This window comes from Anabrus simplex, chromosome 1 (assembly GCF_040414725.1).
Source record: "Anabrus simplex isolate iqAnaSimp1 chromosome 1, ASM4041472v1, whole genome shotgun sequence".
Classification (NCBI taxonomy): Eukaryota; Metazoa; Arthropoda; class Insecta; order Orthoptera; family Tettigoniidae; genus Anabrus; species Anabrus simplex.
Window position 1 is genome coordinate 398,380,351 of NC_090265.1, and position 16,747 is coordinate 398,397,097.

The window sequence follows — 16,747 nt, forward strand, 5'->3', positions numbered from 1 at the left end:
GCAATGTCTGTCCTCCTCTGTGCTTCCACCTATGAATACGTCCATCATGATATTCTATGCAGAACTGGGATTTGATTGAAAAGATTACATTGTGCCACTCCCGTGTCCATGGTCATTGTTCAATGCACCACTGTAGACGTGCCTGTCTCTGTTGCAGTGTCAAGGGAAGCCCCAAAAATGGTCGCCAAGCTGACAGTCCATGATGCCGCAGACATCGTCGCACTGGCCATGTAGACACATATCGTCCTGCAAATGAGCCAATTCCTGACTTAGGGTATATGACATAGCTGTATGATCCTGCAAGGCCATGTGGACGATATATCTGCTCTCTCAGGTGTTAATGGCCTGGGCCACTGAGATCCTGCATGGCATTCTGTATGGCCCTCCTGGCCCCATTAATTTTTATATTTGCATGACAGTCGTAGGATCCTGACCAACACGAGCAGCAATGTTGTGGAATGATAAACTGCAGTCCGGCAGGCTATAATCCTGTCACGGTCACATTCCAACACGTGCTTGTAGGCATCCCCCTTCTTACACGAGGCATAACATGACCTTTACACAAACAACCAATATTTGAATGCAACTTCCGACTGAGAAACCCTCTATTCAATCTTCCCTTTTATACACACTGTACCGGGCGAGTTAGCCATGCGGTTAGGGGCGTGCAGCTGTGAGCTTGCATCCGGGAGATAGTGGGTTCGAGCCCCACTGTCAGCATCCCTGAAGATGGTTTTCTGTGGTTTCCCATTTTCACACCAGGAAAATGCTCGGGCTGTACCTTAATTAAGGCCATGGCCACTCCTTTCCATTCCTATGCCTTTCCTATCCCATTGTTACCATAAGACCTATCTGTGTCGGTGCGGCGTAAAACAAATTGTAAAAAAATATATATATATATGCACTGTATATGGTGTTACTCCTACCTGCTTTTGCACTTGCACGTAAATTTTGATCATTTGCATATTCTAGCATGTTGTACCTTTCATGCAAATATGACATTTGTTGCATGCTACTTCATGGTGTAGGGATTTTAAGGGCCAGCATTGTATACTGTCGACTAATAATTATTTTACTTACTTACTTACTTACTCCATGGCTCTACAGTCCTTTAAGGACCTTGGCCTCCTTGACCACAGCTCTCCAGTCATCCCGGTCTTCAGCACGCCTACGCCACCTCCTGACTCCAACGGTCATCAGATCAGTCTCCACATCCTCCAGCCATCTCATCCGGGGCCGACCTCTCCTTCTCCTGCCCCCAGGGTGTCCTGTCAGTGCTTTCCTTGGAAGTCTTCCCTCCTCCATCCGTTGTACATGCCCCAGCCATCCAATTCGTCTCATTTTGATTGATGTCACCAAGTCCGGCTCCTTATACAATAATCTTATTTCTTCATTTGTTCTGATTCTCCATAAATCTCCTTCCTTCACCGGTCCGAATATCTTCCTCAGCACTTTCCTTTCCCACACATTAATAATTATTATTACTGATTATTTTGCCTGTTGATCCATTCATGCAAGTGAAACCATTCCTAATCAATGAAAGAACAAAAAATCACTTGTTCAGTGTCATAGGTATTTTAAAAACTTGTTATCAATAGCCTTATAGGCATACAGTTCAAGGGATAATAATCAAATTTAAAACAACAAAAAAATAAATCAGAAATATTACATCTACAAAGAGGAAAATCTTGATGATGTCAGTGCTCAAGTATCTGAATTTCTTCAAAAGTTTCTTTCAAGGCTAGGTCAAAAAACAAGGATCAGCTATACACCAGCATAATGTGCTACAAAATTACCGAAAATCCATGCAAGACTACAGAAGTGCAGTAGCACAGCACTTATGTGCTGTTCATAATATGCTTAGAATAACTGCAACAAATTTTGTCTATGTACCTAATTCCACTTTGGACTAACTTAGTAAAACTGATAGCCCTATTTACCAGTTTTATGAAGGGTTGGGTAGAAAATAAAAGGTTTACTCTGTTAACTGCATTGTTGTTTTACAAAGAGCAGTAAGTATATCATTAGATTCTTTCAACAAAATTTTGATCAAATATCACACGTGACTAGAAAGATGTTTTTTTTTTCTTTTCTGATCTGAAGGTACCATGTTGAAATGAGGAAACACAAAATCTGATGATGGTATCACATTCAATTTACCTAAACTTGACATATGGTCTTAACATCACTCATCTTATGGTCTTAATATCATAATATTGCCTATGAGCAAAACTGGGTACTTGTTCCCATTCAGCAAGAAGGAAAGAAAAGAATATGCATCTGAAAATAAAATGGGTTTGGAGAACTCCTGAGAAGTAGATATCTAATAGTGATTTGTTTAATGATAATATCAAGACAATGACTCGAATGAGGATGAGTTGGAATTAAATGAACATTTTAGTCACAAATACAATCAGAAAACTGAAATGGGGAAGAAGAGTTCTTATGCCATAAGTATTTGGCAAACGATTGTAATACAGCCAGCGTACTCCAGAGGAGTGACTACGAAAGGCGTCTGACTCCATATTAGGGGTGGCCTAAGTCTGAACCTGGCAGTAGGCATAAAATGCCTTTGGGTGTGGTGAGCCCATCGTAACAATAGCCTATATGGATAAAGCAGATATGATGCCTTGGAAAAGGTTAGGGCCTCCCCTGCTAAAAGTGTGCACAGCTCTTTGGGTGTTGGGAGGAACTGTGAGAAGTGGGCAACCAGCACCAAACTACATCAATATTGTGACAGTAAATGTCCTGACACTGATGGGAAAGACAGAAGAACTGGTTGACTTCATGAAAGAAAAAGATATAGCCATACTTGGACGGTGTGAGACCAAGAAGAGGGGTACAGGAGAGATTCCTCTAAAAGAAGGATACAGGTTGTATTACAGCAGAGGACCTGAAGAAAAAATGGAGTGGCCATCATACCTAGAAAAGAAATCCAAAAATATATGGAGTCTACAAAATGCAAGAGCGATAGGATAATGGTGATGAGACTCCAGTTTGAAAATGGCATGAAAGATGTATTCCAGTTGTATGCCCCATAAATGGGTTGCATAGATGAACATCTAGAATACTTTTTAGAGGAAGTGGAGAGACAGATAAGGAAGTGCTATTGATGGGAGATCTAAATGCACAAGTTGGAATGGCAAAACAAGGAAAGGAAGATGTTGTAGGACCCTTTGGATATGGAAATGTAAATCTAGAAGGTGAGTTGTTGTTGGATTTTTGCATGAGGAACCAAATGACTGTTAGAAACACCTGGTTTAGGAGAACAGCCAGAAGATTAAAAGATATGGTTAGGGAGACAGACAAACAAAGACCATGAATGATTATATAATCATAGAGAAAGAATACCGGAAGAACCTTTTAGATGTTACAGCCATGCCTGAAGAAGTCTTTGGTGGAGATCATAGAGTTGTGATAGGAAAAAAGTAGGAAAGATTGAAAAACCCCCATTAAGAAGAGAGAAAAGAATTAAAGTATGGAAGTTGAAGGATAAAAGCATACAAGAAGAATTTCAAAGGGAAATAATACCCTTGGTACCCAGGACAGAGATGGGGAATGTTGAAGATGAGTGGAAATTATTTAAGGAAGCACTGGTTGGATGTACAGAAAAGGTATGTGGTAGAACATCAGGAAATGTGAAAGACCAAGAGACACACTGGTGGAATGATAGGGTAAAGAGTAAAATGAAGGAAAAGAAAATGGCATGGAAAACATGGAAACATCTAAGACTGAAGAAAGTTGAAGAAAATATGTGGAGGCAAAAGAATTTGACTAAGAAAGTATTGGAGGAAGAAAAGAGGAAAAGCTGGGCCTTATTCACACAGAAATTGAGAAATTATATGAAGGACAGCAAGAAATTATTGTACGGTGTCTTAGGAAACAAAAAGAGAGATCAAGTAAACACCAGATTTGTGAAGGATGAAGGTGGCATAATATTAACAAAGCCAGAAGAAATAAGAAATAGATGGAAAGAATATTTTCAGAAGTTGCTGAACATGAGAACTAATGACAGTCATTCAATAGACCACCAGGAAAGGCAATTAGTTGATGAAGAATGGAAGAACTGCTGGAATAGATGAAATTTCAGTGGAGATGATAAAGGCAGCTGGAGCTGTAGGCCTGCAGTGGACATATCGAGTTCTCAGGATTGTCTTGTCTGGGAGAATAAGGAGGTCCCTGAGGATTGGCAAAAAGGAATAATCACCCCAATTTTCAAGAAAGGCGATAAGAAAGTATTGAAGAACTACAGGGGAATTACCCTGATATCCCATGTTGCTAAGATAATGGAGAGGATACTGGAAAGTAGGATAAGGTTGAGGGCTGAAAATCAGATACAGGAAAATTGGTTTGGTTTCAGAAGTGGAAGATCAATAATAGAGCCCATTTTCATTATGAGACAACTAATGGAAAAGCAATGGGAGTATGGGAATGATATGGTGATGACATTCATTGACAGTGAAAAGGCATATGACATTGTTCCCAGGGCTAAAGTTTGGGACAGTCTGGTGCAAAAAGGAACTGGACAGTGAGTAATAAATATGATCATGGCAATGTAAAAGGAATATTGTAGTTGTGTGCAAACACAAGTTGGCAGGACAAGTTGGTTCAAAATCATTAGTGGGCTGAGATAGGGAAGTGTTCTATCACCAATCCTGTTTACAACAGTAATGGATGACATCATGAAAACACCAAAAGCAGCATATGGAGGAAGAGAAATGAACATGTTGTTATTTGCAGATGATATTGTGATAAGACGAATGAATGTTCAAGAACAGTTGGATGTGCTGAATGGTAAGATCGAAGAATGTGGATTGAAAATAAGTGTAGAAAAGAGTAAAACTCTTGTTATGATTAGAGGGGAGAAAGAAGGGAAAGGTCAGATTATACTTGCAGACAAGCCCCTGGAAGTAGTGGAGACGTTCAAATACCTGGGGAGTGAATTAATGGCGAATGCTCGACTGGATGCTGAAATTAGTAAGAGGATTCAAGCCGGAAGCTGTTTCTATCATAGCGTAAGAAACATGTTATGGAACAAAGATGTGACAATGGAAGCAAAGGAAACTATGTACAAGATGTATTATGTACCCATAAGAACTTACGCAGCAGAAACTTAGACAATGGCAAAGAAGGATGAGAGTCGAGTACAGGCAGCCGAAATGCAGTTCTTGAGGAGTATGATACAGAAGAGTAGAAGAGACAGAATAAGGAATGAGAAAATCCAGGAAGAAATTGGAATGGGAAAAAAGAATGATAGAATAGAGAAGAGCCGATTAAGATGGTTTGGGCAGTGCCAAAAAAGGAGATGGAAATGCAAATGCAAGGAAGGAGAGGCTGCGGACGACCACGATTGAGATGGAAGGACACAATCCAACACGGTATTAGAGAAAGAAACCTGGACTGGGACACAGTGTTGGAGGAGGAGTGGTGGAAAGACCAAAGAAAGTGGGGAGGAACCATATTTGCCCCTACCCGGCTACAGCTGGATAGAGGGAAATGATGATGATGATGATGATCATGATGAAAGAAAAGGAAAAGGTTTTCTTTTTGCTTTTCTTGACTTAAAGTCCTTGATTTATTGTAAAGTTTTTAATTTCAAAATAATTTATGATTATGTTTATACAGTATTTCTTTTACTTGACTGAAGATAGAATAGAAGAAAATTTTAACCTTTTAGGTGAACAAAATTTGTTTTATTAATTTTTGTTGTAATGACCTCTCTCTTGATGTAGCTTTCCTTTTATTTTTATGGTCCCAGAAGCAAAGAATAATTAGGGGAATGGGCTTTATGTGGGTCACTAAGGAAGTGTAAGTCGTCTCCGTGAATGAGGGTGCAACAACACAATAATCAATAGTATTGTTATCATCATCTGCACTAGAGATAAAGTCCTATGATTTTATCTGACTCTTGTTTGTTCTTTTCCAATACTTAGCACCAGAGATCAAGAATATGTCAAGACTTAACCACCAAATATCTCAGTAGTTACTATGATAGAAAAATTACTCTATATTTATCTGTTTCTACCATGGCCTTCTCCAGCAAGTTTTTCCTGCCTTCACACCAGAAGTGCCTGACCTAACATCTCTCACTGGAAATTTCATATTACAATGAATCTTGATACAGTGATACCAGGTGGACCAGAGAAAAATATTGTTGTAGAAGGAGTTATTGATATATCGAGGATTTGACAGGTACACAGGTAAAAATTCTACAATAGAACTACAATGGAACCTCGATGTCTCGAATCACCTTGAGAGCTAAATTTTATTTCGAGTTATTGAAATTTTGAGATATAGAGAATACAGTTTTTGAGCACGTATAGCACATAATTGAAACATATGTATCTATGGGCTTATACTGAATACATTATTTTTAATAGTATTTGAAAATATTAAAACGAACTCTATTTTACAGCATCACTTTAATTATACCCTTATTATAGTAACTTTTCAGAAGGCAGGACACACTACCTACAGTGGTGAAACGAGGAACATACCTCCGTTAACATCTTTGTAAAAAAATCTATTAGCCACTTCTGTTTTTTACTCTTAACCTTCTTTTCTTCCACATACTTTATAACAACATTTATTTCTGTGAAAACACTGTCATTTACATTCTTCTGACTCTGTATGTACTCATAGGATTGAAGAATAGCCACTGCATTTAATGCCTACTCTGCTGATGGTACAGGAGAAGGAAGCTCCAACATTTCTTCTTCTTCTTCTTCTTCTTCTTCTTCTTCTTCTTCTTCTTCTTGCTAGGCAGCAGCATTGACGGTATCTGTAGAAGGCTTGGCCACTATAACATCAGAGTCCACATTTATGTAAGCCTCAAAATCAGCTTTGCAGTTAACAAGCTGTGATACTCCACCCATTCTTCAGGAAAAACAGACACCTCCTCTTCTTCGTGTTCTGTTCTGAAGCTCCTGAGTCACCTTTCAAAAGTCTTGCATTGCGGAAGCAGTCTACAGTTGTTTTCTGCTTCAGATCAGCTCACAATTTACTCAACATTCTTATCAACTGTAGTAGATTGCTATAGTACCCCTGTGTATAAAGGAAAGGGTGATAAACATAAAGCTGAAAATTACAGGCCAGTCAGTTTGACATGCATTGTATGTAAGCTTTGGGAAAGCATTCTTTCTGATTATATTAGACATGTTTGTGAAATTAATAACTGGTTTGACAGAAGGCAGTTTGGGTTTAGGAAAGGTTATTCGACTGAAGCTCAGCTTGTAGGATTTCAGCAAGATATAGCAGATATCCTGGATTCAGGAGGCCAAATGGACTGTATTGCAATTGACCTATCCAAGGCATTTGATAGGGTAGATCATGGAAGAATACTGGCAAAAACGAGTGCAATTGGACTAGAAAAAAGAGTGACTGAATGGGTGGCTATATTTCTAGAAAATAGAACTCAGAGAATTAGAGTAGGCGAAGCTTTATCTGACCCTGTAATAATTAAGAGGGGAATTCCTCAAGGCAGTATTATTGGACCTTTATGTTTTCTTATATATATCAATGATATGTGTAAAGAAGTGGAATCGGAGATAAGGCTGTTTGCAGATGATGTTATTGCATACAAAGTAATAAATAAGTTACAAGATTGTGAGCGGCTGCAGGGTGACTCGATAGTGTTGTGAGATGGACGGTGGGCAATGGTATGATGATAAACGGGGTTAAAAGTCAGGTCAGGGAAATGTTCAATAATTTTCCAATTTCTTTGCGATCATTTAAGAAAAGGCTAGGAAAACAGATAGCGAATCTGCCACCTGGGCGACTGCCCTAAATGCAGATCAGTATTGATTGATTGATTGATTGATTGATTGATTGATTGATTGATTGATTGATTGAGTGGTGTCTTTAAAAGTAGGAAAGATCACAATACGAAGATAAAGTTGGAATTCAAGAGGAGGAATTGGGGTAAATATTCGTTTATAGGAAGGGGAGTTAGGGATTGGAATAACTTACCCTGGGAAATGTTCAATAATTTTCCAATTTCTTTGCGATCATTTAAGAAAAGGCTAGGAAAACAACAGATAGCGAATCTGCCACCTGGGCGACTGCCCTAAATGCAGATAAGTATTGATTGATTGATTGATTGATTGATTGATTGATTGATTGATTGATTGATTGATTGATTGATTGATTGATTGATTGATTCCTGTTAATGACTCCTCAGACTCAATTCCTTTCAGAATTCTCTGAACAGCCTCTTCCTATTGAAATATTTCAAGTTTTTAATCAAAGGTTGGTTCATGGGCTGTAGTTTGGATGTTAAGTTCAGTGGCAAGAAGACCACATGTACTGCCTTTAACTTCTGAATGAGCACCTTGGGATCATAAGGGCAATTGTCTACAAAAAGGAGGATTTTCCTCCCTTCATGTGGAAACTTCTTGTCAATACCATGCAGCCGAGATTCATGAATTGGGTTTGTCATCTGCAACTTTGGGGGTTGCTTTCGTACGTAACCGGTGATTAATTCACACCCGAGAAACAGCAAGGCTTCGCCAATTTTCCGATCACTAGGAGTTTCAGTTTTTCGGTTCCCATCATATTAGCTCCCAGCATCACTCTACCAGTAACCCTTTCTTTACTTGTACAAACCACAAATGCCGTATTGCACAGTTAATGTACAAAATTTGAATTACAGAGTATTTTTTGCTTCAAGGGTGGAAATGTTTGCTTCGAGAAATCAAGAAATTTGTGTAACTGAATTTTGAGTAATAGAGAAATAAATACACGTGAAGAATAGGACAAATGACCGGGAAATTTAAGTTACTTCAAAATACTGAAAATTCGAGTAATGGAGGTTTGAGATACTGAGGTTTGACTGTACATTAATTACTTCACAATTTGTAACATTTAATTCCAACAAAGACAAGATTTGAGGGCACAGAATCCAAAATATACAGAAAAATATTACACTAGAATAGCTTACCTTTTGTTCAATTGGCAACAGTGTACTGTATACTGTTATCTAATGTGTTAATGAACTTTTGTTCCATTTGATCAAACTTGTCTTTACCTCAGGCAAAAAACTACAATGTTCACAGTATTATATTGTTGTCAGCACTACTCAACACTAAATTGAAAAAGGTGGAAATGATAGTCTTTTTCATATTTTTTATACGCATGGAAACACACAAAGATGGTGTTGTACTGAGAACCACTTAATAATTCTCCAGAACATACACAAAACTTGAAAGAACGTTCTGGAGTGCTCATGCGATGCAACAGCTTCTGCGAGAGTTGATGATGGTTAATTCAGACTTTGTTTTTTCTCTTCTTCTTCATCATCAACTGCCTGGCTGCTCTGGATTTGATCCAGAATTGTTTCTTCTGATAGTTCCAAGAAACATTACCTGTCATACTGTTGCATGGTCCTTCACTGTGTGAAGTGGCAAAGAAATGCAATTCTGCTGATACAATGAAAAATTGATGACGGAAAGAAACATTAACCAAACATTCTCTTTTTTTTAAATACTATGCTGCAGACCCATTACTAAAGTAATAAATATGTATAGAGGTTTTCTCAAAATCAGATGGCAGAAAGTTTATTAAATGGCCTTTGAACAGATGCTCATCAATAGTATCAAGCAGAAAGCATTCTGATACTTTAACAAATGATCTATTGCAATGATTTCAGAATTTCTGTAATAAGCTATGAAGGTTTCTACAATTAACTTCTGTTTCCTCATTGGGTGACATCTAAGTTTGTTTTTAATATCTCAGTAACTTTTTCAATATTTTTCTTAGGATATTGCTTTTCTTGCAATCTCTCTTTCTCTCTTTTTTAAACCAGTGACTCAGCAAGAGATACAAGACTCTCATTTAATGCATGTAAAGCTACATCTGGGGCTACTAATTTGTCGGAGTCATTTCCTGAAGTCTGTGAACTAGATTACTGTAAGTAGTTCTTCATTTACTACATCTTTGGACAAACTTGTAACCAAAACATCTGTTACTGAACCTTGAATTTGTAGTAGCTTTTCCCTACATTTACCACATCATTTTTTGTCCTATATTTATGTCACTAATCTTATAACCATCCGCATTTGCACTTTATGGAAGTCTGTCTTACACCTTGTGTGTTCATTTTCCTTAAAAAGGATGACAGCAGTACAGTACATTCACAAAATGCATATTTTTTGACAACTTCTCTAAGTAACACATATAAATATTATCTCAGATGTATTTTTCACTCAAAATATCTACATTATTTAATTTTAAAAACCCATTATGCTCAGTAAATAGCAATACTTTGCTTATGGTCAATGACAGTAAGACACCTATTTAGCAGTTTTACAGGGACCATTAACCCAGGTCAAGGGAGACAGGGCCACCTTCCCTGTCCTCCACTTGAGTAATTCTTGCATGGTGCGTCCACGTCGTGGTGGTGGGCATCCTACACTTCAGTAGGTCGGAGTATAGGATGGCTGAGTTAAGACAGGGACCCAGTTCCGCAGGGTATATCGCGGAACCATTGGCCAGGGTTATGGGTGAAGACCTCAATGGCAGCGAAGGCGGAGATGATGATTCAGTACAGATGGAATCCACTGCCTTGTGGGATGAGGAGGGATCCTTAAAAGCTAAGGGAGTAAACCCCAAAAGAAAATACTTCTTTATGTTAGGCCCAGTGAGCCAGTAAAGAAGTAATTGTTTGATTGCTTTCAATGTACGGACAAGCCTCGGATCGAACATACCAGGAAAAGACTCCACTTCTGGCACTTCAGGAACTAATGATGACCCTAAAAAGGCTGATGCTTATCCTGAAAATCCTGAAGATGGTTTTCCGTGGTTTCCCATTTTCACACCAGGCAAATGCTGGGGCTGTACCTTAATTAAGGCCACGGCCGCTTCCTTCCAACTCCTAGGCCTTTCCTATCCCATCGTCGCCATAAGACCTATCTGTGTCGGTGCGACGTAAAGCCACTAGCAAAAAAAAAAAAATTATCCTGAAAATGCAAGAAGATATACCGATCAAAGGCATAACAACCTGAATAGACCTTACCAAGAAACCAAACTGAGAGTAGGAACCCTGAATATAATTACGCTGACCAAAAGTGTGAAGAGATAGTCGACCTGATGGAAAGGAGGAAGATTCATATATTAGGAATGAGTTAGACAAAATGGAAGGGGATGAAATAAAAGAAACTGAGAGAAGATTAAAAGCTATACTGGCATGGTTACAAGAAGGAAACAAAGAATGGAGTTTGATTTGTGCTACATACAGATATTGAAGCCATGACAGATATCACATATATAAATGAAAGAATGATGAAAGTCTGAGTAAAACTTAGCAGTAACAGTCTCACAATAATCCAAGTGTATGCTCCGCAGACAGGATGTAATGATGATGAAAACCAAGAGTTCCTTGAGAAATTGGAAGGCCATGTACAAGAGGATAATATTATGATAATGGGGGATCTAAATGCCCAAGTTAGAGTAGATAGAACAGGCTATGAAGAGGTAATGGGGCCCTTTGGATTTGGGGGAAGGAATGCTGAAGGCGATGAAAAACACCTTCTTCAAGAAAAAAGACAGCCATAAAATAACCAGATACAGCTGGGATGGAAGAACTAAAACAGTTATTGATTATGTAATAACAGATAGAAAAAGTGGAGAAGGCATGAGAGATGTAAAAGTTATTCTCAGTGAATGTTTAGACAGCAATCACAGGCTACTATTAGCTGACTTGAACTATAAGGTTGTGCAAACACCAAGTACACATAAAATACCAACAATAAAAGATTGGAAATTGAAAGATGAGGCAAATAAAAAAGCTTTTCAAGAGTTAGTAGTGGAAAAGATACCGAAGAATGAAACACAAAGTGCACAGGAGGAATGGAACCTGTTTAAAACAACATTAGTGAGTTGTGCAGCAGAAGTATGTGGCAAAACAAGAGGAGGAAGAAAGAGGCCAGCTGGTGGAGTGAAAAAGTAAGAGAAACTATTAAAGACCGAAATATGGCAAAGAGACATAAAGATGTTGAGAAGCAAAAACAAACACAGGTGTCTTACCACAAGATAACCAAAAAATAGCTGACCTCGAACAAATATATAGAGATAAGAAATTATTAGTGAAGAGAATTGTGAAGGAAGAGAAGGATAATAGTTGGGAGATGTTCACACAAAAAGGACTCAAAAGGGAATCAAAAGATGTTGTATGGAATATTGAAGAGTGGGAGATCAGACAAAGAGGATATTAAAGCAATTGAAACAGAGGATGGAATCCTAATCCAAAATATAGAAAACATCAGAGAGGAAATGGGGAACTATTTTGAAAAGTTGTAAAAGGCAATGAAGAAGAGAAGCATGAAAACAATGAACCTATCAAACATGGGGAAGAAGAAAGACCAATTATGTGGTCAGAAACAGAAAATGCCCTGAAGCTTATGAAGGGAGGAAAATCACCAGGAGTAGATGGATTATCTGCAGATATAATCAAAGCAGCAGGCATACAAGGTCTTCAGTGGCTATATCAAACACTAGGAGTAATCTGGAGAGAAAATAAGATACCAGATGAATGGAAAAAGGGATTGATTATATCAGTATTCAAGAAAGGAAGCAGAAGAAAATCTACAAACTACAGAGGAATTACCCTGCTACCACACTGCCTTAAGATATTGGAAAAGATCATAGCAAATAGATTAAGAACAAGGACAGAACATCAGTTTGAAGAAGAACAACATGGCTTCAGAGGCAACAGAGGAACAATAAACCTAACTTTTGCCATTAGACAACTAATGGAAAAGTACTGGGAAAAGGGAAAGATCTGATAGTAGTGTTCCTAGATATAGAGAAAGCCTATGATGGTGTTCCAAGGAGCAAAATATGGGAATGTCTGCATAAACTAAGGGCTCCAAGTTCTCTCATTCATAAGATCCAATTGCTACATGAAAACTGTGAAAGTAGTGTACAAATAGGGAATGGTAGATCTGAATGGTTCCAAACAAAGAGAGGTGTACAACAAGGCAGTGTACTATCTCCACTACTTTTCCTTGCACTCATGGATGTAATCACTAAAGAAATTAAAGCTGCAGAACCTGGAGATTTGAATGCATTAGTGTTTGCAGATGATGTTGCCATTTGGGGAGAAACAGAGCAAGAAGTCCAAAGGAAATTAGATTGCTGGGTCAACAAATTTACAGAATATGTTAACTGTGAGTAAGAAGTAAATAGTAATAATGAAACTGAGTAGAACACCCAGTGAATGTGACCTCAGACTTCATGGAGAGAGAATTGAATGTGTAGAAAGCTCCAGCTAACTTGAAAGTTTTGTATCGAACCAGGGGAGTACTAAATTGGAAATCCAGAACAGAGTGACAAAAGGTTCCACGTTCTTCTATCAGGTACAAAATCTAGTGTGGGACAAAGCAGTTTCCGTAAAAGCCAAACAAACAATGTTCAAATCTTACCTCCTGCCAATCGTGACATATGGGTTGGAGACCTGTGTTTTATTGAAAAAAAGACATCAGCAAACTGCAAGCATGTGAAATGAAATATTTATGATCTGCTTCGCAAAAAACAATAAGAGACAGAATTAGAAATGAGTGCATTAGAAATGACATACAAGTAACCTGTATGTTGGAAGAAAAACTACACATTGCATGGTTGAAAGGGTTTGGGCATGTGCAAAGGATGGAAGAGACTAGAAGCCCCAGACAATACTTGGAAATGGCAGTACATGGAAGGAGACCTGTTGGACGTCCCAGAAGAAGATGGCTGGACCAAATAAATGCAGACTTTATCGAGAAAGGAACAACTGTGAAAGGGGAGGAACTCTCTAATGACAGGAACCGATGGAGGCATATTGTCCACAAAAGTTCTACCCGGCCCACTGGAAGGATACCCAGATAATGATGACAGGGACCTGAATTTTGTTTACAAATTGACCGGTCTAGAAATCCAAGAATAACGGCCTTGAGGATTCGTCGTGCTGACCACATGACACCTTGTAATCCGCAGGCCTTCGGCTGAGCAGCGATCACTTGGTAGGCCATGGACCTTCGAGGCTGTTGCGCCATGGGGTTTAGGTCGGGTTTGGTTTTTTAATTTGAGGTTTCGGGAGAAAGCACACCTATTCCAGAAATCTTTGCCTATATTAACATAAATTGCACCAGCATACATTATTATTTACACAATGACAGCAATGAAACAAGGAGAACCGAGCGAGTTGGCTGTGCAGTTAGGGGCGCGCGGCTGTGAGCTTGCATCCGGGAGATAGTGGGTTCGAATCCCACTGTCGGCAGCCCTGAAGATGGTTTTCCGTGGTTTCCCATTTTAACACCAGGCAAATGCTGGGGCTGTACCTTAATTAAGGCCATGGCCGCTTCCTTCCAACTCCTAGGCCTTTCCTATCCCATCGTCGCCATATGACGTAAAGCCTATAGCAAGCGAAACAAGGAGATTCTACCTTACTAAGCGAGTTGACCATGTGGTTAGGGTCACATAGCTATGAGCTTTCATTTGGGTTTGAATCCCACCGTCGGCAGCCCTGAAGGTGGTTTTCTGAGGTTTTCCATTTTCACACCAGGCAAATGCTGGGGCTGTACCTTAATTAACCCTGACAGTAACACCATACGTTTTTCTGACGTTTTGTGCGAATGAATGCCATATATTCCTCTTAAGGAGGGGAGAGTTATCCCCTCCACCACCTCTATTCCTTGTTCATTCCATCTGGTAACTTTAATGTAACTTTAAATAATAGGCTTTGAGTGACACGTCTTCGAACCGTGTGGTGTAACTAAAGCGATATTTATAGACGTGTTACTGTCAGGGTTAAGGCAATGGCCACTACCTTCCCTTTCCCATCCTTGCATCACCAAAAAATGTTGATGTGTTAGTGCAACGTTGAATCACTAGTGTAAAAAATGAAAAAAATGACCCCTATCTGACGTACTACACTGCTATTACAACTTTTTCTGTAGCACTGATATGGTAGTCCAAGATCATAGTTTCCTAGCACACTACAAAATTAAAATGTCCACAAAATATTTACACAATGACAGCAATATATTAAGTTACTTCGCCCATATACATATTTACACCACTTTCACAGTGTCACATTTTTTAACTTATCAAAGATAGTAGTTTGCCTTTTAGCACTGTTGCATTTTAAGTTCAAAATGTCCATCTCTGATTGGTTTGCCCTATTTATAACTGAGTTGTCAACTTTAAACACTGAAGCAAACCTCCAAACAATGCCTATGCTGGCAAAAGCTGTGATGAATGTTGGTGGTTGTATTTCTTCATCCCTATCATTGTTATCTTCATCATTCTACATCATTTCATCTTTGCAAATTTCTTCAATGCCCTAGATGCCTGTAGTGATCATATCTTCATCACAAGCACAAGTTCATTAAAGGTTGTACCAAAGACCAGCACACTAACCATTTAGCCATGGAGTTGGACATGAAGTCAACTGTCTGCTACAGAGCACATGGTGGTCATCCCTGGCAGGGGTGAAGGAATGCACTCTTTGTAATTTATAATATTTCAATTCTTGTTTATTTAAATTACTATAATCACAGGTTGTAATTTAAACATGGAAGTTCATTCAGTTTTGGTGTTTTACTGGGAAGCAATCACGGAAAAAAACAGTTGAATCTTGAGTGATTTTATCCTGTAATATAATCAACTCCAAGCATATGTGGCTATGAATCACATTTTTTTGTAATGCCAAGTTTTTTGTTAGTTTCTGTTTTCTGTTTTTGACAACGTTGTTGAAACTATTACAGTTCTAGTTATTTAAGTGAACATTGCAATTGATTGGGTTATGTATGTCCATTTATAAAAGCCTAATATTTGAATTTCATTTACCCCAAACTGGCCACATAAAGTAGAAAAACAGATCTATTTTTAATATAATTTATGCTATAAATAGAAACATTGATGTTATTAATTAATTAATTAATCTACCTATAAGTGAACTCAATAGGAGAGATTTTAGTGATAGTATTCTGTCTACTTAACATGCATCATAAAATATTTTATTTTTTGCAGATATACTGCCAATCTTGATTGCCTTTCTGCTTGCTTATATTTGCATCATAATTGCCATTGTGATTTGTACAGGTAAGACTTTGAAAGTTTTGTTATACTGTATAATATATTATATAACTAGGTTAAATCCACCGACATGAGGCTGGGGTATTTGAGCAACAGATGTTGAGACATAATGTGTATAGGCCAAGATTCTATTTCTACTCATCCATGTACAGTACGTACTGAAAGAAAAAGAAAAAAAAAATAGCCCTGCTAGTTCATGCAGTGCCAAACTTCCTTATCACAGGTTCATGTCAATGTTGGGATAAGAAAAGGGTTAGGACTAGGAAGGTAGCAGTTGATGCCTTAATTTAGATACAGTACCATTATATCTGGTGTAAAAATAATTGCAAGCCATAGAAAACCACCTTTTCCTGAATGCAAGCGTACAGCCAAATGACTTATGTAGTCAGCTCAAATAGTGAATTAACATTTCTTTCTGTGAAGAATTTATTCAGATCTTTAAAATTATGAACCACCTCTCACCATAAGATCAAAAGTCACTTTATGCTTACATATGCCCATACTAAATTTGATAATGAAAAATGTCCTGTACTTTGCCTGTGTAGTGTATTCTGAAAATGTAGTTTAGTTCAGCTTGTTAGACATGACTGTGGAACGGACATACATATTTTGTTTCGGTCTTATTAATATGCACATATAAACTACTTTAAACAGATCAACACATGAATAAAGAATT

At 38.2% G+C, this 16,747-nt stretch overlaps 1 protein-coding gene across 1 annotated transcript in view; it reads left to right on the top strand.

Annotated features, from left to right (window-relative positions):
• LOC136869499 (transmembrane protein 145) overlaps positions 1 to 16,747 on the top strand; it is a 139,555-nt gene that overhangs the window by 56,775 nt on the left and 66,033 nt on the right. The window contains exon 7 of the mRNA XM_068227122.1: positions 16,006 to 16,077. Within this exon, the coding sequence (XP_068083223.1) occupies positions 16,006 to 16,077 (72 nt within the window). The remainder of the gene's footprint in view (positions 1 to 16,005; positions 16,078 to 16,747) is intronic.